This window comes from Plectropomus leopardus, chromosome 16 (genome assembly GCF_008729295.1).
Source record: "Plectropomus leopardus isolate mb chromosome 16, YSFRI_Pleo_2.0, whole genome shotgun sequence".
Lineage (NCBI taxonomy): Eukaryota > Metazoa > Chordata > Actinopteri > Perciformes > Serranidae > Plectropomus > Plectropomus leopardus.
The window spans coordinates 14,570,613-14,593,875 of NC_056478.1; the positions used below are offsets into that span (position 1 = coordinate 14,570,613).

A 23,263-nucleotide genomic window follows, 5' to 3' on the forward strand; every position below is an offset into this window, starting at 1 on the left:
AATTGCTGCTACATGACCAGAGAGAACCAAAAAAAGGGTCTGTGGCATTCACTTCTGCTCATAAGGTAGGAAACCTACAACGACCAGAATGCACTTTACTGTACCGGATCAATAAATGTTCACGCTGGAGGGTGGCAAAATGCAGTCTTGTCTGTTTTGACAAAGGAACCAATATTGCAGCCTTCTGGTAACAAATGATCTCAAATTGCAGTTAAACAGGACGCTAAAATATGTTTCTGAAAACTTTTTAGGGAAGAAATAGACAGCGCACTGACGTAATGTAGGTCATTTTTTGATCAGTGGCTCTGCTTAGTTTTACCGTTTGACCTCAGTTTTTTCAGTCTCTGTTTTAACAATACAGGAAACAGTACAGTGTCCACCTCCTGTTTAAGAACTCTCTTATTACAGCTAAACTGTGCACTAAAGTATGTTTCTGAAGATTTTTTAGGCAAAAACTGGGCAATACAGTCACAGAATCGTGGGTTATATTTGATCAGCACTGCCTAGTTTTACAGTTTGAGCTCAGTTTGAGAGTGAGAGAGGGGAGCTTCTCTCTCTTGATCTACTTCTATGCTCTTGTGTCTGTGGTGGTGAGCGTACAAAATTGCAGAAGGACAATCTGTAGTTCGAGCAACAGCCCTAGAGCTTGTGAAAATTTGAGCTGTGAGATGAGCAGCGAAATCTGGGCACTGGTAAGATGGAGGAAAGTTTGCCACAGTAGTCCATACCACCCACATTGTTTTGATACAAAGCTGGTTGAAAATCGAGTTTAAAGTTTCCCTTTAAGTCTGACGCACCTGCACAAGGATGTGCCCTGCTATAGTGAAGTTGGTGTCTTCTGCCTTGCAAAGCCTCTGGATGAGTTTCTGAGCCACACCAACGCAGTTCTTGTCCAGCAAGAGTCTGAGAATTGCACTATTTCCCGAGAGGAATTTCAGAGTCCCAACACAGTACAGCAGAGCTTCTCCAGATGAGGACACATCCTCATTGCTCAAAACACCCAGAAATGAGTCTAGATAAAAGAAAAATTTAAATGTTAAATCCATACCATGCACACTGAATGGGACACTGACAATCTGTAATGACTTGGAAAAGAGGTTTCAAAAATGGCACCAAATAGAACCAGACAGATCAGAAATTACTCCAGGCCAGCAGAGGACTCTATGCAACATGTTATTCCTTTACATTGAGATAATATAACTTTCTGTTCTTTACTCTCATATGTTTTTGAACGTAGGACTTGGTACAAAATAGGAAATCAAAGCTCGATCGTCGTGACTTAAAATACTGTTTACCTATGATAGAGTTGTTCTGGAAAAGGATGTCATTGCTTTCACTGCGGCTGATCTGGAAGATGAGCTTACAGATGTTGAGCAAGTTGTTTCCACTGACACACAGCTGGAGAGAAAAATGCAAAAAAAACCTTCACACTTCAGCTTCTGTATTAAGTCCCCCGGATGCCCTTTTGATTGTGACTTTGTGGCAGACATGCTAACACCCACACACCCACAAAGACGACTCACAGCGAGGCAGAGCTTGGCGATGTGCAGGTTGAGCCGGGCAGAGTTGAGGTCGATGAGGCGGAACAGTGTTCGAAGTACTCCTGACCTCCTCTTACAGCGCCGGCCGAGCATGTCTGCTCCTGCCAAGGCGCCGTGGAGACCGTCGCACAAATCACACAGACGGTCCAACGAGCCCTCCGAGCTGCCTGGCATCGCAGGAAAATGCATATTGCAAAAGGGCTCATGTCAAGTTCAGGGCAGCATGTCAAACATTCATAGAGAGAGGCAAACATCCCAAAATGAAAACACCCAACTTGTGTGTGTTGGCAAGTGTGCATCCATATAAACACAGATTAGTGATGCTTTGTGTATGTTGTGGAATGTCTGTGTGCAATATGCTCAGGCTCTACCGTATAGTGTACGTTTATCTTTTGCATAAGAAACTTGAAGTTAAATCCTTAATATCAATAATGCACTGGTAAGCAGTAAAATAACATTCCCTTTCTTTTCTAAGAAGTAGCTTTGACTTTCAGTGGTCAGATGCAGGGGAACAATCTTGCAACAGGCAGCTACAATCTTGACGCAGAGGAAGAGAAAGGGTGGAGCCTTTTCCTTGTTTTTGAGGTAAAATAAATGTTTTCCCTGCATAAATAACAGGGTTTGGCCATTTCTAAAAAAGGTTGTCTGCAGTCTCACACTCAACACTTCGCTGCAATTTCCCACTGAATCTTAAAGGTGTTTTATGCATGAGCCAGAAGGCACTTGGTACAATAAATATTTAATATTTATCTTTCAAATGAATTTTCCATTAAATTTGTAGAGTGTTAAAATATTTACAGCTGTAGATTTCATTTCATGGCTGCCAGACTGCAGTTTCAGACTAAGACAATTCTGCATGGATGCCAAACATAACACTATTTTGTTTGCCTTTCTTCAGTGGTTGAAACGACAGTGCTTTTTCATATTGTGAGACTTCTTGCATGACTATCTGCAAATGTAATGTAGCAAGGAAACAGGGAAAAGAGGCATTACCAGTAGAGGCTTACCTTTAATTAAAAAAAAATTAGATGAGCTTTAGAGACTTTCCTCTAACCAAAAGGAAAAATGTGGTATCTAAATGTGATATTGTGAGTGAAGTTGGTGAAAGAAACTATGTATTCCTCAGGTCAAATGAATGTATATAGTCAAACCTAATGCACGTTTGCACTTTTTCTTGGAGTTTTCTTTATTGCATTGCCAACACTACCTGCAGCCACACTCTCTAGTTGTTGGAGAACAGGAGCAATCATATTATTCCACACCACTAACTCTGCATCCCCCTCTGTGTTTGTGGTGTTGTCTCCATTCCCCAGCCCTGAAAATGTGCGGAGAGAATTGCAGTTAGCCAGTTACCACATCCAAACGCAGACAGTGAACATGAGCGGTAAGGTTGGTTCACAAGTTCACTGTCTTAAAATAAAACTGCAGGAAGTTTGATGCCACAATGAAAGGTCACCATCCCCAGCTACACTTCCTCTGATTCCTCTTTCTGTGCTGAAATAGTCTGCATGCGGGCAATTGAGTGTGTGCATGTGTGATAAAAACAAGTGTGCGTGCATGTTTGTGCACGCAAATGTCTGCAATCTCTCGCACGCCATGCACTTTTTTTTTTTTGCTGTACATTTGCATACCCCCATGCTTAGTGTGATGCAGGAAACTGTGGTTGCCCAAACCAACAGCTCTCTCAGCTATTGGCTGGTTGCCTGTCATGGTGGAAATTGGGCCCTTAGCAACAACACCCCAATCAAAGTTTGACACTCAAGAAAGGGTGTTGGGTTACTGAGAGAGGTGTGTCTATGTTGATAGGGAAACATGTCTTGGCTCAAGTCTTAGTATATTTAGGCATGCTTGGGTTGACATCAGTGTAGCTTTAGATGAAAATACATTACTTCGGATCACTCAATGGTGGTATATTAGGAAAAGTTGCAACTACATTTTCAATAAAGCAAGCAAAACTTGCAGGTGGAAGCACAATGTGCTGCACAAGGTTCGAGGTACTAGTTGCAGGCACAAAACAAAGCCAGCAACTGACTATAAAAGTGAATCACATCCATTAAAACCTGTAATAAACCCCATAAAATAATAATTAAGATGGAGAATACACCAATAAAGTTGAGAAGACATGTGAGTCAGAAGTGGAAAAAAAAGGTTAAAGTTACATAAAATAATGATATTAATAATAAACCATTAAAACATAATACAGCTGAATTTAAATCAACAAAAAAACAAACAAACAATATCAATTTAAATATAACTTTACTTGCTTAACAAGATGTATCTTCATGGTAAATATGTAAAAACAAAAATTTGAAAAGAGGTCGATACAGTAAATCTGGACAAACCTGTTCTCCGTCCTGCTCCGCACTCCGTGGGTCTAACGCCTGAGTCAACACCAGGCTGTGTAATTCTACTATTGACACAAAGATACACAAAAACACAGAGTCTAGTTACATCAGATTTCAGAAATGAGACAAATCTGACTCCTCTTTGGTTTCATTTAACTGACTTTGGGGCTCATATTTGGGCATTGAAGTCATAACAAATAAAAACTAAACTAAGAGAAAAACAAAATATTTAAAGCATGCATGAAAAGTTGCTGACTTTATATTCTGTCAATTGAGCTACAGGTGCATTTCTACCAAGTGCCACTAGGTGTCCCTGTTGCAGCAGAGGTTGAGACCTGTGTGCAGGTGCTGTTATCTGCAAATTGAGCAAGCGTGTCTGAACATTTGCACTCATGCAGATATATATGTGTCTGTTTGTGGGTGAATGTAAGTTTTTTGTGTGAGTCTTTCTGTCCGTGTGGGAGTGTGTCGTTGTGCATCACAATCTGCATTCCCCAACAGACAGGAACTAAGATCTTAGCTTTGTGGGCAGTCTGGTTAAAGCTGTTCATGCTTTGTCACTGTGAGCTGTCTGCACAGCCCCCCCGCCCTCTGTGCAGTAACCGTAAAGTGCTCCCAAAAACACACCCCCTTGTCCTGCCATGCTATGTGTTGTGGCTTGCCCTCTGCATGTCACTGTTCTATCTCACTCTCTGCATGTCAAGTCTGCACTATCCCGTCCCGCTCACACACAAAGAAAATGACTCAATGCCGGAATAAATTCTGTAAAACAAGACAGATAGTGTGTCTTATGAGTAATTACTACATGACAAACTGAGAAAATAACTATTAATAAATAAAGACAAACACATGCAGCATGGTGAGTCATCCTTATCTCTGCTATCTCTGCAAGATTTACTTCACATGTCCCACACAAGAGAGTGAATCAACCTTAAAAAAAATATGGAAAAGTGTAATCACGCCTGTCAAAGACAGATTATTATGTTATCAGGACTCTGAAGCCTCTGCAGTGACATGTGCACAAAAGGCTGACTCTCAGGATGGAATAATATTGAGCTTTTACACTCAAGTGAGCTTTATTTCATACTCTTGCAGACAGATATGAGACTGAAAATGGCTGTAGTTATTGTAAAAATGTCTCCTTTTCATTCCATTGGAGCATCACTGAAAGGTTGCTTGATGACACTAGCATTAAAGGTCCAGTGTATAAGATTTAGGGGGATATGGTGGCACCACCAGCTGAAACTTCTCCCAGTTTCCCTCAGTGTTTGTTGTTCAGGTGGTTTTTACCAGGAGCCAAATTATCCGCAGCAGTGTCTTCCTCTCCAAAACAAACACACCCTTTGATCAAAACCACTAAGACCACTGAGTGAAGCAATTTCGCATTTAAAATCAGTGTGTCTCATGCGATTCAGCATGTCACGGATGGGCCAGTAGCCCAGCACCTGCTAAGGTGTGTTCAACTTTTTCCCCTGATAATTAAAAATTCAGATGTATAAGAGGTTTTTATTTGGAGCTGAATTTTCCACCAGTGTCGCTTCCTCTCCAAAACAAATGTATCTGGTGATTTAAAATGGTAAAAACACAGAATAAATAAGTTTCACGTTAAAAAAAAATCACTTTTTTTTTCTATGCTCTGGTTGTGGAGGAGCTACTAACAATGGTGGCAGACTCTAAAGGGCAAATGGTCCTATCTAAAGCCAGTGTCTGTTCTGTGCTTCTGTAAAAACACGGCGGTGCAACATGGAAATCTCTGTTGACAAGGACCTGCACAATGAAAAACACAATGATTCTTTTTCTCCGGTGATTATACACAAAAGAAAATGTATGTATCATATTATATTCCATATCTGCCAGTATATCCTCCTAAACCCTACACACTGGACCTTTAAATGTACAGTATGCAGGTGTTACTATAGAGTGCACTTTCACTTTGATGGAAATTTGAGTAATCAGTATAAGCTGGCACAAAGGGCATATGCAGCAGGGAGAGCTGGCTAAGGCATGTTGCAGTGAATGTCAGAGAGGGGGCTTTGGCTCTGTATGATAGGATTAAGAGCCTGATAATAAGGCCTCTTTGTGTGATACTGCATTCTCTGAGACATGACCTCATCCCTGTCTTAGGCCTGGCCAGTGCACTGCAGTCACAACACACACTGCTGCCAGCCTTGCCCAGATGGGCACCCAAATCTAATAGAGAGCCATTTGGAGCTATAAAGCTCCGGCTTATTGGAGAAAAAGAACCTAGTGGATGTCTAATCTCCCCTATCTTTATATCTCATCCAACTCATCATATTAATCTGTCATGCTGTGTCTATTTCCACTTGCAGTCCGTGTACTTCTGGCTTGACTATCTCTGTGATTTTCACTTTGTCTTCATCTAATCCACCTTTTATGTAATTCATTGCAACACCAGAGAAGAGTGCTTCAAAAACTTTGACCTCACACCAATCAAGAAGTCTCTAATCTTATCCTTTTAAATCTTAACTTGACCACAGCCACATCCTTTGGGACTTCTCTCTGTCAGCAACAAGTTACACAAACATTGCATGTTAACTTGGCTCGTGAGGGAGGAGGTTAGGAGGTTGTGCTGCGGGCGATAGCCCAGATTTCCTGTAAAAGTGTTTTATGGTCAGCCCCCCCCACCCCCCACCCCCCTACAGCCCCACCCAATCGATAGGCGGATGGATTGTAATGACAGCCCCCAACCTCACGCCCAGAATTATGCCCCTCGTGCTGACACACGGCTGATGAGGTCGGCAGAAAAAAAAGCAGAGCTTTTAGCCTTTCTGCACTGTGGAGGTGTAAAAGCTGTCACATGATAGTAATGACAGATAGAGGCAGTTTCATCGGGAATGAATGGATTTGACTGAGACCACGATAAAGTGTACAGTAAAGTATAGGGGGGTTTAAAATGGGGTTGCAAGTTGAAGAACTTGTTCTTTCTATTGGTGACAGCATTGCTGGTCTGACTTTATTTTCAGCTCTCAGTGAGGTAACTGATAAACAAAACTCGATAAAACTACTCTAACTTATACCCCTTTTCACCAAAATTATCTCAAGTACACAGGTTTTTAAATACCTCTAAAAATAGGTTAAAAATACACATGCATGCCTGTTTTTTTTAAATGGTGTGTCACATTTGATGTTATGCATGGACTGGAAAACAGGTTAGTAAAAGGTATAGGGTTGGAAATTAACCAGCCACCAGCCATATGCTGATAAAATATGCACGCGGCTGCTAGATTTGCTTCATTTACCAGCCACAAAAAAATGGTAATCTATTGAAAAGCTGGTAGATTTTGGAATCTGCTAGTCACAGTGACAGGTGGACAAAAAGTTCATTTCCAACACTGATGAAGGCCAGTCAAAATGTTGTGGTGGTAACCTCTTTTTTTTAAATATATCGTTTAAGTATTTAATCTCTCTTTCAAACTCGGTGAAGACTAAGTTGGATCTATGTTTGAGCACTGCTCGGAGAGTATTTTTTGGCAGTGTGTCATTACATCTCGCTGTTAAAGGGGCTAAAATCTTCACCCTCACTGCTGATCTGATCTGGCGCCGTTCAATAGCCATGACTTCTGCAGATTCATTTGATGCAGGTCTAAATGCCTTTTTTAACATTTCCCTTTACATAGTAAATCTGGTGAGGATGCACATGTCTTTCTCTCTGGAACAAACTCCCGTATGATTTAAGATGTACAACTACTTTGTCTTTAAAAAGCAAGCGTCAGACCTTCCTGTTCTCTCAGGCCCATGGTAAGCTCATGCTTTAACCTCTGCGTCTGTCTCTCATTCATTCCATCTTTCTCTTTCTCTCTGTATATATGGGTGGGTACACTTTTCTTTTATTAATATTACTTTTTTCTTTTCTCTCCCTCTCTGTATATGTATTTAAATTTGCATTCATGGCTTGTTTTATTCTATTTTATGCATATTTGTTGTGTGCGAAGGACATTGAGCTTACATATCAAATGTTCTATATAAAGAAAGATGACTTGACATACCAAAGCCAGATGTTTGTGGGTGTGAGTTTGTTTTGTGTGTAATGGGAAAGGGGCTTTACTCAGATTTGAGTTTGTCTAATGTTAGTCCCTGTATAATATTAAAGACATGTTACTCAGTTTGAGGGTGAAAGCAGTTTCCAGGCTAATTTTACATTTCTGTTTACATTTGGATCATGGGTTTGGCATTTCGTGCAAAACAAAACATAAACAATTATAATGATATCGTCCTTACTCAAGTATTTCCTGTTTTAACTTAGTCTTCCCAGTGGTCTGCAGAAGTTACAGACTAAAACAGGAACACAACAGACATTAGAAACTCTGAATTTGATGAAGTGAGGCAATGCAAAGAGAAAGGCAAGAAGGCAAGGGGAAGGAGGTGGAGGAGGGCTCGATGAAAGGCAAAAAGAGGAGGCACAATCAGCTCCATCTTGTAATGGCGATGACTGCAACCTTTGTGTGTCTATAAATCTTCAATTCATTGTTGTACTGTCACTTTGGTCAAAAAAGGGGACCAGGAGAGGGTGTGAGGGGGCAGACTAGAGAGGACAGATCTTGCAAGTTAAACAGAGGGATAGAAAGCGCACCTTTCACTTGCTGTTCTGTGTGGTCCAGGTTTGTGGTCTGTGCTGGGGAGTCCTTTAGATGACTGCTTTTGTCCTGGGCCTGGATTTGATCTCTCTTTCACTGAACACATAGAAACGATGTGGCAAGTAAGTTATTTTCAGGTTTCTACTTGTGTCTCCAGCACACAAGCAGAAGTGTGTCAAAATACACACAACCACATACTGTTTAAGTGCATATAATCAGGTCAAAGATTTCCAGTCAGTCAATAATTTTGATCATCCTCATCATCTATCTCATTGCTCCAAATCAAGGAACAGAATCAGGAGACAGAGCGCACGCATTTCCCACTCAAAACAGCAGCTGTAAATCACGTTTTTTTTCACCAGGCTCAACCACAGAGAATGTAAATCAGGTATAATGTCAGCTTGTGAATGGCTCCATTCATTTCCCTTTGAGAAAACTGCTTGTGCACTAGTGCCTGCACAGAGGATTTACAACCATGCAACGGGTGAAATAAAGGAAGCTTTCTTTTTTCATTTTCTACTTGTTAAACAAATGAGTCTATAACCTTCTCTAATTAGTGTATTAATGTAAACTCAACATAGATGATTGTCTAATAATTACCTTTATCTACCATATTTTTTTCCCTTGATTCAGCCAAATAATTTTCCTTCCTTACCATCTATGTGTCCCTCTACAGGAGGTAACATGGTAAGAGATCCAGCTCGAAAGAGGCGAGCCCGCGCCCCTGGCAGCCCCCTCTTCACTTCCAGTGGGTCAGCGGGAGGTTTGGGAAAGGCCTTGAATGGATCTTCAGCATCACAGACGACTGGAAACGTTGGCTTCTGGTACCACACAAACATTTAAGTGGAATTAGGATTGCAGCGGGATGAGATTTTTTAATGTCATGATAATCATCTTGGAAAATATTGCAGTTTCACTGTATCACAGTAATGCAGAATTATTATTATTATCAGTCAGAATGACCCTTAAGAGAATTAAAACAGGATAGTTCGTTTTGGTTGAACAAACATTTTATTACTTATTGAGTTATGATTAAAAAGTATCCCTTTTGAAAAAAAAACCCAACTAAAATAAAGGTGAAATTCTACATCCAGTTACTTTTTAAAAAAAAAATCATAGATAAGCAAATGTACACGATATGATAAACTTTGATATCATAGTATACCTTAAAACCAGTATATTCCTGCAACTCTAAGTGGAATATGATGGTGTGAACAACGAGCCAGAACTTGAGTCCACAAATTAAACTCTTTAGGTCCATAAAGAAATGCTTTTATTTTGGTTACTCATTTTCCTGTGTTTGATTACGTGCATTAACATTGTAATCACATTTATTAAAACCATATAAGCTTTCATGTTTGCATACAGAGGCGGATATACTCCTTATCCTATTTTTCAATTTTCATGCTAATACTAATGATATTAAAATATGCAAATAAAACCCTACAATTACAACGAACAACAAATACTATTTAAACAACAGTATATAGATGTGTTTGTGTTGGAGTGAACTTACGTGGTCCAGGGGAGAAAGTCGAGTCCCCGAACCTGGCCTGGAGTCAGGAGCATCAAAATTTTGAGCATGAAGACTAAAAAGTGGGAAAAAAAGATGAAAAAAAGTCTCATTTCTCCTATAAGTCCCATGTGACCTATAGCTGATCCCAGAGCCTGTAAACAATTAGAATTTAATTAAAATGTGTGACTTACCTAAAGGTAGATGGAGGTCTGTTGTCACGGTCTGCACGGACAGAGCTCTTTCCAAAAAGTTGCCTGTGTCCATCTCTGGGAGTAAACGGTCGCCGGGTGGACTGGACTCGCAGTGACTGTCTGGCTTCATTGACGATCTCTGCACTTGTTTTCCTTAAAGGGTTGCGCCGTTGAATGAAGGGGCTGCAAATCTCATGTTTTCTCTCCATAGAGGCCATTTAGGCCTATGTGAGATTTGCAAAGACAGTCTGCAAACAACTTCTTCAGTGGTTTGACTTCTTCATAACATGAGTGGTGATAGGGAGTCTCACTGATGGGAGAGCTGATTTGGAAAAAAATGCCAGAACAGAAAGTGAACAACAGGTGTAAAATGCACCTGAGGTTGCACTGAACAACATTTGAAGCACGACAGCACAAATGAATTAGGTATCCAGATCCTTTGAGTAAGTAACAATACTTAAATGTAGTGAAGATACTATAATTTCTTACTTTGATAATACCTTGAAAAATAAAAATCTTCAATACATTTTTTGGCACAACGGGGAAATTTTACACTCAGGGCATAAAATTATTATTTTAATTGAAGACTAATATAATAATGCTATTACTTGACCACAGCAATGACTTGGTTAGTGGCAGAGAACAGCAGAAAGACTGCAATAAACAGTAACAATAAGAGAGAGCCAGAAAGGGCACCTGATAAAGGTGAAGCAATACTGTGGACAAAGTCTATTGTTTCAAATAATCAGAATCATTATGTATCAATACATCAATATTTTTGACAACACTGCTACAATGTAAAAAAAAAGAAAGTGTTTATTTTTTATTGAATTACGTAGGCACATTCATTCATTGATCCATCATTTAGTCAGACAGTACATAAACTCTTATTGGCAAAGTAAGTAACAGTAAAGTAGAAAGTACAAGTACCATAAAACTGTGAGGAGGTAGATAGTATTTTTGTCATCCCCTGGTCACACACTATCTGTTGGATGCCAAAATCAGTCCCAAAGTTCACCTATACTTTTTCTATGACTGCAAAAACAAACAAACAAACAACTATATGGATAATCTGGTTTGTCATTTTGTATTAGAATCCAAAACTTGATCTGCAGCTGTCTGACTGCCGGTGTCACTGTGGTTGAAACTAAAATAAAGTCCAAATAAAAATGTTTTAAGATTGTTTACTTCAAGAATAAGCTCAACACTACAACCGTGGATTTGAGACTTGTAGTACGAGCGAGTGAGAAGTCTCCCCTGCGCGTTCACGCTCCGTCTCCATGGTGATCAAATGCCGCTGTGGTAACATTAGCTTGGACAACAAACCCAAGAAACAAAATAATCTTTGCACCCAAGAAGCCAAACTGGTTATTATTCGTCGTAAGATCAGTTTAAAACTTCTATTCTGTAGTAAATGAGCTCGGTTTTAAACGAACAGTCGGAGAGAAACAGGAAAGAGAAACCAGAGTTTGAATGATTGGATTTACTAAGTTAAACGAAGAGTTAAGAAAACCAGAAAACTCACCGTTAATCAACTCCGGTAAACTCAGGACAGTTATCATTCTTAGTCTTAGACTCGGCTTCCACAGACAAAACAAAGTGATCACAACAATCGAAACGTGATGAAAACTGTCAAGTTTTCAGCTTGTAGCAAGCTGACCAGAGGAAGACACATGCACGAGCTTCACTTATCGGCAGTCTCGCGTGATTTGGTGACGCGCTGTTTACCAGTGGTGCAGGTTGGATGCAAACTTCAGCGACGCGCGGAGAATTGTGAGTAAAATGAGTTCATTTCCAGTAAATTTGTTAGATTCAGATGCGCTACTAGTTGTCCTGAAAAGTATACGCCCTCTGCTCGGTTGATAATTTTTGGAAGCCTTAACATTTGACAGGTGTTTAAAAAGGTTGTATCTATTTTGTGGTGGTCCTTGTTAAAATTGAGGGCACGCAATCACAAAAATGTCGTTATTTCCATTATGCATACATCAAATCCTTCAAATAAAAAAAATTAAAAAGTGAAATTTTAAAGAATATTCAGAAATTACAAGTTTCCCAGAAAATACATTTTTCTGCATAATACTCCAGAATAAAACTGGACAATTTTAAAAGAAAAAGAAGAAGAAGAAAAATCTATTTTGTCCAAGTTCAAGTCCATGACAACACTAAAAATGCAACTGAAGTTGGGAAAAGTACTACTGTTTATTACCACCTAATTAAGATATTCAAAATATTGAAATATGCAATGTAATGTGCCTCCTATACTCATGAATTGAGCTCAACATGTAAAAAAAAACAACCACATCAATACCTGATAGTCATGGTTGCAGAAATATGCTGTCATACATTTTAGAAGTTTCTAAGACAAACTTAAACAGGTTTCAGTAACCACTACAGCAGTTATACAGACAACAGCAAACGGTATGTGTGGTTAACATTGTAGCCATAATCTGATAAAGCTGGTTTTAAAAAAAAAAAGACACAAATCATTATCACAGTGTAGGAAGAAACAACCAGCTTCACAAACTAACAAAAGCAATTAAAAATGTGCCTTTTAATCCTGACAGTATCAGTCAAGCATTAGTTGTTAAACAAAAATGTTGAAATTTAAATGTAGTGCAGCTGTCATCTGTGTCACATTCAACAAAAATCTACATATTGAAGCATATAGACTTCAAAAATGACCTTACAGGAAAAAGTGTGACAGAGATATCAGACTTTATCGTGTATAGTTTGCTTTCGTGAGCCTACACTTCAAGTTTAATTAAGTTCACAAAATACCTTTTTTACGATTACTTTGTGACGACAGTTCAGACACTTTCAGTCAGTGTGGTTCTGTTGTTATCGGGGTCGTGCTGTAGTTGGGATCAGCAGTTGCAGCTGCTGTAACCCACTTTCACCTCCTGTCATTCATGTAGAAGACACACAGCTCATTCTCTACAATCCCGTGAACCAATAGCTTGTTCTATAAACACGTCTGCTCTCTGTGGCACAGAACGACAGGTGAGAGAAAATAAATGTTAGCTAAATAAAAGCAATATAATGTGTAAAAGACAAGTAGCTTTCATGTCAGCTGTATTGAAACTTACTGTATATAGTTATTACCTAAGACAACTCAACAAAAGATACAAAAGTTTTTACAATGTCTCATATGAGCAGAAAACACAAAATAATCTACTGCAGTATGAAAATGCTAAACAATTACTCGCAGCAAATTTTGTTTTGAAAAGGATTTTGCAGCCCGACATTTGGATTTGTCCACCATTTTGTCGTCACAGAAAGTATGACGTTTCAAAAAATGAGTGGACACAAAATGGCTGCAGACTTACGCTGTGTTCGTCAGCGAGAGTTTCACACTCTAGTTGTGGTTCGACGCAAGTTGGTCAACAGTCCTGGAGCTTGCTGCCTGCCCCCACCCCCCCACCCCACCCGACACACAGTTGTACAGGAGAAAAGACCTCCGGCTTTTACTTCCTCTGTCCATTTGCTTTTGCCATCTCCGCTCTCTTCAGGCTTCACAAACTGCAAGCATCAGTGCAGAGAAGGAATGATCGATATTCATAGATAACTTCAAGGTTCAGGATGATGCAGAAGTTCATTCACTCAGTTCACGCCCCGCTCTGGGTCTCTTTAACCCGTCTAGATGGGACGACCACTTTAAACGCCAATCAGATCTGCCTGGATTTGCACATTCGTCCACTCGTAAACCATTTCCCCCTAGCTTTTTATTTTTTTGCACTGTGAAATATACATCTGAACAATCTTGTGAGTCTCTGGTTGGATTTAAATAGCCTTACATGCTTCAGCCTCTTGGATACAGTGAACCTGATTGGCCGAGAGTGCACACTGGGCATGCCCAATCACAGGGCATCACCATGGAGCTCACCAGCCAATGGGAGGAGGAAGATGGGCTCTGTGATTTCATTGTCACTAAGGGAGGGGGAAACATACTGCCAGGACAGTTGGCACTAACATGCTAAGCAGTGGACTCTATTATAGTCCGAGTGTATGCGTCTGAGATAACCTGTGGAGCCGCAACAAGAGTAGAAAAGCACAAGGTGGCTCTGAAGTGAAGCTCCTCTCACCAGGAGCTACACAGTCTCATGCACACGGGCTCATAGGACACTCACGTCACTGTTACTGTCGCTGCTTACATCACAGGAATGAATGGCTTGATTTGTAAGAGCCATCGTCCTGCTTGAAGGTGGCGTGTCTCCTTGGCAACCAGCTCCATCTCTGTCCAGAAGTGTAGACTGACAGAGAGCACTCAAAGCGCCGAACAGGTTCTGTACTGTCCTCCGTTCACCGTTCAGTCCTTGTTTGACCCCTGAAGAGCGATATCTCTTCTTCTCCCCATCTGTTCTTTCGCGTTCTTCCTTTCCGTTGACCTGATTTTACCTCAGCGTATCGTTTTTATCCTTCGTCCCTCACAAAAAACTTAATGTCTCTCTGTGTTTACAAAACATGTATTTGTTTAGAATTTACGTTTAATCTATTAATCTACTCATTTTTTTTTTCGATTAGGCAATTCATTGATTAGTCTCTAGAATATAGATATTATATAGATAATATAGATATTCATTTTTGTCAAAAAAAGAGAAGAAAAAAGTAGCAAATCCCACCATATGAGAAGCTTTTACTGCATTTTGTCATTTTTTGCTGGAATATTGACTGTGCAACTTGATTGATTGTCAAAATGTTATAGTGTGCAAAGATGAATACATCTTTGCTGTCCAGGTGATGAGTCTAAAACTGTAATTTCACAAGACTGTAGAATGCTCTCTTTAAAATGTCTATTTTATTAAATTAAAAAAAAAAAAACATGTTTCAAGCCCAAATTGGCTATATGTCAGGCACAGAGGTATTAAAAAGTACTTTATAATTGGAAATTATCTATTATTTATTATTTCGTGCTTTTATACTTTCTTTACACTTAATACTTTCTTTGAATATATTTCAAGAATTAACAAGATTGCTGAATGTTCAGTGGACTTTTCTATCATTGAGTAAAGTGACATCCCTTGACTAAGTGACATATTTTATCGATATTTCAGATTATATTAAAATCATAAAAAGAACAGTACAGTGATAAACGGTACAAGTAACCCAAATAGTGGTGGCAATTTTTTTTAGTTTATTTCCTGTGAATATTGCATCAGAGTTAAGTTTTGCTGATATTTGGAGGACCTTGTTCTTGTTATACAATCAGACTCTCTCTCTCTCTCTCTCACTCACACACACACACACACACACACACACACAGTATATATAAATAAATTCAGCATTTTCTTCTTCCTGATGCTTAGCCAATGTTCTATTAGCTCAAGGCTGTTCAGCAGAGAGTGAAGAGAGTGAATGTACTTCACTATACCCTTATCCTGTAAAATTCTATTAAAGTTTGTATCTTGAATAATAATCTGAAATTTAAAAAAAAAATCCATTTAGTTTTCTTCAGGGCCAACAGGTTAGGAACCAGTGATTTAAGATTTTCAAATTGTCCAAACTTTGACAAACAATATACATCACTTTGAAGAGTTTGATATTTTGTGCATAACGGTTCATTCTTGACCTTGGCAGTGACGTTTTTACAGAAAAAAAATCCACTTATTGGATTTCCACTGTTTTTCAAATTCTACTTTTTGAAAAGTTGTCTGTGAGGTTTTTTTTTATAGTTCTTCATAAAAGGAACATAAAGTGCTTACTTATGGTTCCTGTTTTGTCTGCTGACTCATAACAGTCCTGATAGTTCAGAGGTTATTCAGGTTTACTCCTCATCTCCTCTTATCTCTCTCTTTTTAACATGTCGCTTGTTTGTAATCTTTAGTCAGCTTTTCCAGCTGTGATCTAAGTAACCATCTGAGTAACATTTTAATGAGCCAGCATGCTGACGTTAGAACGTGACAGAAATTAGCAGCAGTCATTCAGCAGATTGCTTGTTCTGACATGTACTCTGGCACAAAAAGTCTTAACACCTAACTTTTTAGCCCTGTTGCTTATGCAAGATTCAGTTTTGTGCGTAGTCAGAAAGTCCAAGATGAGTTAGGTTATTTTCTGGTAGTCAGTAATAAGGAGAGCTCTGTCATACAGGACCGACAAGGCAGAACAGTGTGTATTTTGCATACTTTGTAGATATGAAAAGATGTTTCAGTAACTTTTCTTACATACAAGCAGTTTTTTTTCACTTTATCAGTTCAGGCTGTCAGTTTTATTTGGGAGGAAAAGGCAAAGAAATATAGATGTCACTTAATCTTGCACAGTCAGTACATTTTATCAATGCAATCATTTTCCGTGGCAGTTTTTTTTTTTTTTTTTTATCTATGTAAAGTTTGTCCACATTGATGTGTCCTCCACACTGTTTATTCAGATGCAGAGGTGTGCACAAAAGCAACAGTCTCCTGCTGTCTGTTTGGACTGAGAGAGAACTGACACTGTACACAGACATTTAAACAAAGCAGACATGCCTGGCAGACAGTCGCCGTCTTATCGCTCATCGCTCTTTGTGTGCATGGAAAATAAAATATCTCACACGCACACACTCACGTTACGCACAGATGAGCTTTTTAAGCGCCTTATCAGGCATAAAGAGGAGGCATAAACACTTGAACATATGGGCATCCAGGTGAACAGTACAGCACGAGACACCATGAGATAAAAATATGAAGTTATAATTCTAGTAGCCAGGTAGCTTATCAGGGAGTTATATGACAGACTATTTCTTACTTTCAGACAGAGCCATACCAGCTGTTTCAACAACCTAGTCATTATCTTGTGAATATCTTGAAACTTTATTTTTTTAACAACGCTGTGATTAATGTGGTTAGGTTTAAGCAAAAAGACCACTTGGTTATTGTTAGGAAAAGATCATGTTTTGGCTTAAAATACCCAGTTTTGGAGGCATAATTCCTGCTCTCAAAGTAGCGATGTGCAGCGATTTTATGGTTTAGATCAATCGTTTTTCATGGCACAATCCCCGCTGGAAATGCAGCAGTGATTGTAAAAAAACAACGTCTTTCATAGGTCAGTCTTGGCATGAAATGCAGCGATGTTAGAGACAATTGCTTTTGCAATTGCATTTTGTGCCTAAGATGTTGCTGGAAAAAAAGTGACTGGTCTTTACAAAACACCCATAATTTGTGGCTAAAAAGCTGCTGGTAAAACAGTGACAGGTCTTTACAAAACACTTATGTTTGGTGGCTTAAAAGCTGCTGGGAACAGTGATGGCTCATAAAAACAGAACCAGCTTTGTTTGTTGGTCTCAATCAATGGTCTGCAGTTTGGCAGACATTTCACTGAGGTGACACACAGTCCAACTCGGTGAGAAAGTCATATTTTTTAGCACTTTTTTATACCACTTTATGTACTAGATACGTTTAGAAACATTGATATGATACCTATGAAATATGCAAATGAAACATACTCATGGTTTGCAGAAGCGTACAGATAGGAGAGAGATTAGTCTTCTCTGACTCTTGGCAAGAAAGCAAATATTTTCCAACATGTTGAACTTTATATATTTTAAAATATTTATTAAAACGCACTTTGTGAGGAGTAAAATTTCATACAGGCCCGGAGAGGAACTGGATTTTGTTTCCCCCAGAGATTGCCATCACTCTGTCAGATCCCAGTGAGGCATGTCCATCTCATTTTATATGCTAATCAAAATGCAGGCGACTCAGCCCTATCTTGATGGAGCTTATGTATGTTTCTATGAATAGATATGCGGGTGCGGGTGCTGACCTGTGTTTCACCGTGTTCCTCCCCTGCATCTATCTGCGCAGCAGTTTTCCACCAAGGCCATCTAACCATACATAAACATCCTCAAACACATATCCGGCAACTCTCGACCTCATTTTTTTCCTGGATTAATCTATTTGTGAAGCATAACAGGTGCTAAAATGCTAATGTAGTGTGTTCTGTCTTGTGGCACACATTTGCTTCATCCTCATGTCGTAAGGCCTGAAAAAAAAGGTTCAATTTAAAAAGTGAGCATCAAGGTCTGTGTTTGGCGCACTCACAATGGGCGTCTCTCAACAAGCACATGCGGGGGCTGGTGAAGGCCATCAGCGCTCGCCTCGTTCTTTTACAGATTCTGTTCTTTTTCAGGCTTTAGTGTGTTCATCAGGGTCACGCTTTTAAAGTATTTACGGCAATAACTAACCTTCTCCTTTGACTTGAATGTTGTTTGCTCATTTTATATGACACAACCAATGGTGCATGCATGCTCTTTTATTAGAAGCCAAGAAAATAACAAACGGTGTGTGTTAAGCTTTCTTAACACTACTTTATATTGATAAATCAGCTTGATACTTTGGTACTTTAACTACTTTTATGAGAAATTCTTATTGATAGCGATTTATTTTAAAGCTCCTGTTTTTCTCTTAAAAAACTAATGCAACAACTGTATTTACTGCACACTTGCCTTTGTTTCATCATGATTAATATGAATCTTCATACACAAGCCATTTATTTGATCTTTTAGACATTTCTCTGAAACCATCTTCTTTGTAAGGATTGCAATTTGGAGACAAACCAATTTAGAAGCAAGATGTATACTTACATACTCCTTAGACCTGGTATTAGAATGTGTCATGGGTGATCAGATCATATGTGGCTATCTATTTACAGGTGTGCGTGCATTTAATGCGTCGTCTATGTCTTGAGATCTGACTGCTCAGACCACATTTGGAGTTGTTGGTCACATACATTCAGCAGTGTGTACGCTGATGTGTGCTGGGCCACACTGAAGGAGCGCCTACCCAGCTGATGCCCTAGTTCATCTGAATCTCAGAGGATAAGCAAAGTTTATGTTGCTTACACAGGTTTGATGCTGAAGGACGGTCTTCGGAGCTGCTCTTGTCAAAGCGAATGGTCAGTTCAACGTCTGCCATCTTAGCACAAGCAAACACAGCAGCAGCTGTTTAACAGCACCAACAAACACACCAACTCTGAAACTGCTCGGTTACAATTAAACCTGTTGATACCAGTTAGATAAGGTTGACCATGTGATGCTAACACCTTGCATTGTCACTGTGTGTGTGCAGAGGGTTACCAGGAGTGTTGTCCATCGCCTGAGAAAGCCATGCTTATGGCAAACGTGTACCCACACAAGAAGGATTATATCACAAAGGTATGGAAACCTAGCTATAATGTTTAGACTTGCCATGTTGTGATTGATATGACCTGGTCAGGAGGGGAACATAGTTTTTTCCAAAAGTCTCAGTTTCCGCCCATCCAGACTAAAACGCAACCCCGCAGTTTTCAAACAAAAATGGAAATCCACAGAATTTTTAAGTTCTCTGCGTTAGGAGTTCAGAAATGCCAGAGCACTGTGGATGCAAAGTGTAAATGTAGCAAAAGATATTTATTTTAGACTGAAAACACATTCGTTTGGATGTAGCCTTAGAGCTGTCCACTTGTGACCTGATCACCCAAGACACATGTTACGTAATTCCAGGTGTGAACAGGCTTTTAAATAGCTGACACTGTACACAGACATTTAAATACTGTAACTGTTACAGTTACACAATAGCCTGGAAACTGACCTGTGAGCTGCACCGTGCATGCTTGCTTACTGTTATTTTGGACTGTAGTGGAAAAATATCAGGTACATAGGTGTGTACGAGCCTGATGGCAGCAGATGAGAAATGCCAATATAGAGCTGTCTTTCAAAGTGTACTGTGCTGACAGGAGGGTGTCGTTTCTCTGCTTACCACACGGGAAAACATCCCCTTTGACCCCTGCAGACGCAGAAAGGCTGAGCCAAGTGGAACACAAAACCGGAAAAAATACAGACACAGTTACTGATCATTCCCTTTTAAACCACATGTGTAGAGTCCAAACCACTTTTTTGTGTCATCTAGTAAACACTGTCAACAAATTCTAAAATGGGAAGAATGTCTCTGAATCCATGTGCACCATGATGACCCTCTGTGTCTCTTTAGCAGGACATTCTGCAGAGCATTTTATGGAGCTCTATAGTAACCTGCACGATATTAACTGCCACACACGCTCTATATCACCATCATCGGTGAGGTCTTCTCATCCTGCTGTCACCCCTCCCCCAGACCTGATCGCCTTTGTTCCACCGTGAGGATCATCCATCCCTCCTGGGTGATATTTGCCAGTGAACGACCACAGGGTAATAACTGGCCATCTTCTGGCATTATAATAAAACCCTCCTACTCTCTCTCCCTTTGTTTCTCCCTGCTGTTTTTCTCTCTTTCATAAATCCTGTCATGATCTCCCTGTGATTAATGGTGATGGACTTTTCTGTGTCTGGACTTCCTTGGATCTTGTGAACACAAACAAACAAAAAAACAGACATTTAATCAGCAAACCATTTGTTAAGATCTCTTAATGAAAGACGATTCCATTCATTCATGAGAATAAATACAGAAACAACAAAGCACAGAGGTGGTACTCATCATCATGTGTGCAGGTTTGCATATTTTGCTCTCATGTGAGGGGTTCTGCACTCATAATAAACAAAGTCAGAGACCGAAGCCACAAGTTTCACTGTACTCGTGCACACACAAACACATAAACACACAGATGTGCATGTCAAAGTCAGAACACACACTCATAAACACATATGTAACACAGATGAGAAAGAGGCCTTTGAGAGGAGAGTGGGGAAATTATTCACTGTCACACAAGCATAACACACATAAACGTGTGTGTGCGGTTACACATATGATGAGGACAAAGAGACATGTGTATGCTATATTTACATTAAAAGACACACAGAAGTTATTAGAGATAATTTTTCCACATTTAACTAGATTGATTAGAGACAGGCAGCGTCCTGTCTGTAAAGTGGTCAGCGGGCTCGTGGTGCGTTAGCGTGAGACATGTTGGTCCACATGTGAGAATTTTGCTTCTTGGACATTTTTGGAAACCTTTGGGAAATATGTTAATTAGAGTCTCCAGATTCATGTTTGATTTGATGATGACTTCACGTCCCTATCTGCTCTTTTTTTTTTTTCAGTAGATTAGCTCCTCTTTGTCTCGCCAGCCAACACACCGTCACCACTGTTACTTAACATGGGGAAAACAGGACGGACAGAGGGAGGGAAAGATGGAGAAAGGGAGTAATGAAGCTATGTATGTGCTTTTCCCTGGTGGTTTTAATGGTGAGTGCAGGCCATAATTCACTCCAACGCACATTGGCACAAATGAACGCACACTTGTACACACACACACACACACACACACACACACACACACACACACACGCAGGCGCCCAAAGCAATACTTCTGACTCTCTTTGTGTCTTTGTGTTTGTCCTACCCTCCATTTAGGCCGGTGCAGAGAAGATATATATGGATGTGTGAAACAGTGACCTTGACTCTGTGTGTGTGTGTGTGTGTGTGTGTGTGTGTGTGTGTGTGCGCGCGCGTGTGTGTGCGCGCAGGATGGGGGTGGGTGAGGGTCTACTCTGACTCTGTACCAATGCACCCATCTATGAATCATTTTAATGATGCACCAGTACATCAGTTTTCAAATAAATCAACAATTACAACAAAACATAACATGAATACTGCAATCTGCCACAGCTATTGAAAAATTGCTAGTCATCATTTGATTACTGAGAACTATTTGAACTGGTATTTAGAATATTGCTGTTTTAGTATTGGCTTTTTAAAACAATTAATTAATTAAAAGATTTAAATGATTGTGTTATTTTGTTTAAATGTCAATGATTTTAAAGTCATTTGTCAAAACACCTTTTGAGGTCTTAAATACAGGATATATAACTATTGTATTTTCTAATTTAATTCTGATACATCCAGTGCAGTTTAACACGCTTTGTTGTCAATTCTGAAAGAAAATAATAATAATGATAATAATTGCAGGGCTGGATTAACCTGTTTGGGAGACCTGGGGCAAAATTTGTCATTGGGTACCTGTTGCAACCAATTGTCCCACTTTTTTTTTTTTACAGTGCACACGGCACACTAAACCAACTACTGCTCCTAATTAGAGGGTTTTCACAGGTCCTCTTATATATATATATATATATATATATATATATATATATATATATATATATATATATATATATATATATATATATATATATATATGCAATGCAGTAACATTATCTTGGTTTATATACTCTTCTCCAGTATATATTCTTCTCTAAGTCTAGTTTTCAGAAATTTATGAAGCTCCCAAGGACGTTCATAAGGAGGAGACCAATTCTGGCACTGCAGTCGATGGCAGCTAACCACAGAGGAATGAAGTAAATTTCAGCCACACAAACACTCACTGGAACAGCATGGGTTACTTATTAATCTACAGTAATGAACACACACTCTGAAAGATAACACATTCCCATGTAGGTCAGTTGATGTTCACATGACACGTTTCAGACTGTCTTCATCTTCAGCCGTTCCATAAAGTGACTTTTGATGACGAGTCCTCTGCCATAAGAAGGCAGCATGGTAGCGTACAGTGTAGTATGATGTGCCATATGACCCAGTGAACATACATGCAATGCAGTCACATGCAGCCACATGCTACAGTGCGAGGTAAAGCTCTCAACCCAGAGGGTGGTGGGGGATGGGCTCTAGATGGGGGTTAGTGGGCTTATCTGACAACAGGATTGAGAGCATGATGCCCCCTCATGAGGAAATAACATAAGCTAGGTGTGTGTTTGTGAGAGAGAGAGGAAGAGAGAGAGAGATGAACCCTACATCTCCTGGCTTTATATAAAGGAGGTGGAGATGAAGGTTTGACAGGCAGCTTTTCTGTTTCCTGCATGATTATTCCACCTCATCTCCCTCCCTGCACTCAGCCCAGCATCACCCTCTCTCCTTCTCTGTGTGAGGCTGTTATTGAAGAAAAGTGTGCTTGACAGTGGAGAAATAAGAGAAAGAAAGAAAAAAAGGAGAATAATATAGGAGAGAGATGTGAGAATGAATGAAGGGAAGGTGAGAAAAAAGAGCGGGGGGTGGGGGGCAGAAGCAGAGGAAATGACTGCCAGGGAAAAGAGATTGTAATCAGATTTTATCGTGTCGCTTTCGTTTTGCATTTGGTTATATTACTGAATAAATCAGCAGATACAATAAAATAA

At 39.6% G+C, this 23,263-nt stretch overlaps 1 protein-coding gene and 1 long non-coding RNA gene across 5 annotated transcripts in view; one reads left to right on the top strand and one right to left on the bottom strand.

The window, feature by feature from the left end:
• The window catches only part of armc2 (armadillo repeat containing 2), a 25,326-nt gene extending 13,534 nt beyond the window's left edge, over positions 1 to 11,792 (bottom strand). For both annotated transcript variants that reach the window (XM_042503481.1, XM_042503480.1), the window contains exons 1-10: positions 11,714 to 11,792; positions 10,189 to 10,498; positions 9,998 to 10,070; positions 9,137 to 9,302; positions 8,478 to 8,577; positions 3,884 to 3,951; positions 2,749 to 2,856; positions 1,524 to 1,708; positions 1,296 to 1,398; positions 798 to 1,012 (exon numbers count right to left, since the gene is read on the bottom strand). In XM_042503481.1, coding sequence (XP_042359415.1) covers positions 798 to 1,012; positions 1,296 to 1,398; positions 1,524 to 1,708; positions 2,749 to 2,856; positions 3,884 to 3,951; positions 8,478 to 8,577; positions 9,137 to 9,302; positions 9,998 to 10,070; positions 10,189 to 10,406 — 1,236 coding nt within the window. In that variant the 5' untranslated portion in view covers positions 10,407 to 10,498; positions 11,714 to 11,792. The remainder of the gene's footprint in view (positions 1 to 797; positions 1,013 to 1,295; positions 1,399 to 1,523; positions 1,709 to 2,748; positions 2,857 to 3,883; positions 3,952 to 8,477; positions 8,578 to 9,136; positions 9,303 to 9,997; positions 10,071 to 10,188; positions 10,499 to 11,713) is intronic.
• A 107-nt stretch (positions 11,793 to 11,899) lies between these two features.
• On the top strand, positions 11,900 to 21,264 carry LOC121955694. Of its 3 annotated transcripts, XR_006106641.1 has the most exons (4): positions 11,900 to 11,961; positions 19,227 to 19,312; positions 20,127 to 20,323; positions 21,173 to 21,264. It is a non-coding gene; the product is annotated as an uncharacterized LOC121955694 (long non-coding RNA). The 3 variants fall into 3 exon arrangements; XR_006106639.1 differs by lacking the exon at positions 21,173 to 21,264 and having other exon boundaries at positions 20,130 to 20,391; XR_006106640.1 differs by lacking the exons at positions 11,900 to 11,961; positions 21,173 to 21,264 and adding an exon at positions 19,010 to 19,053 and having other exon boundaries at positions 20,127 to 20,391.
• Positions 21,265 to 23,263: the final 1,999 nt, after the last annotated feature.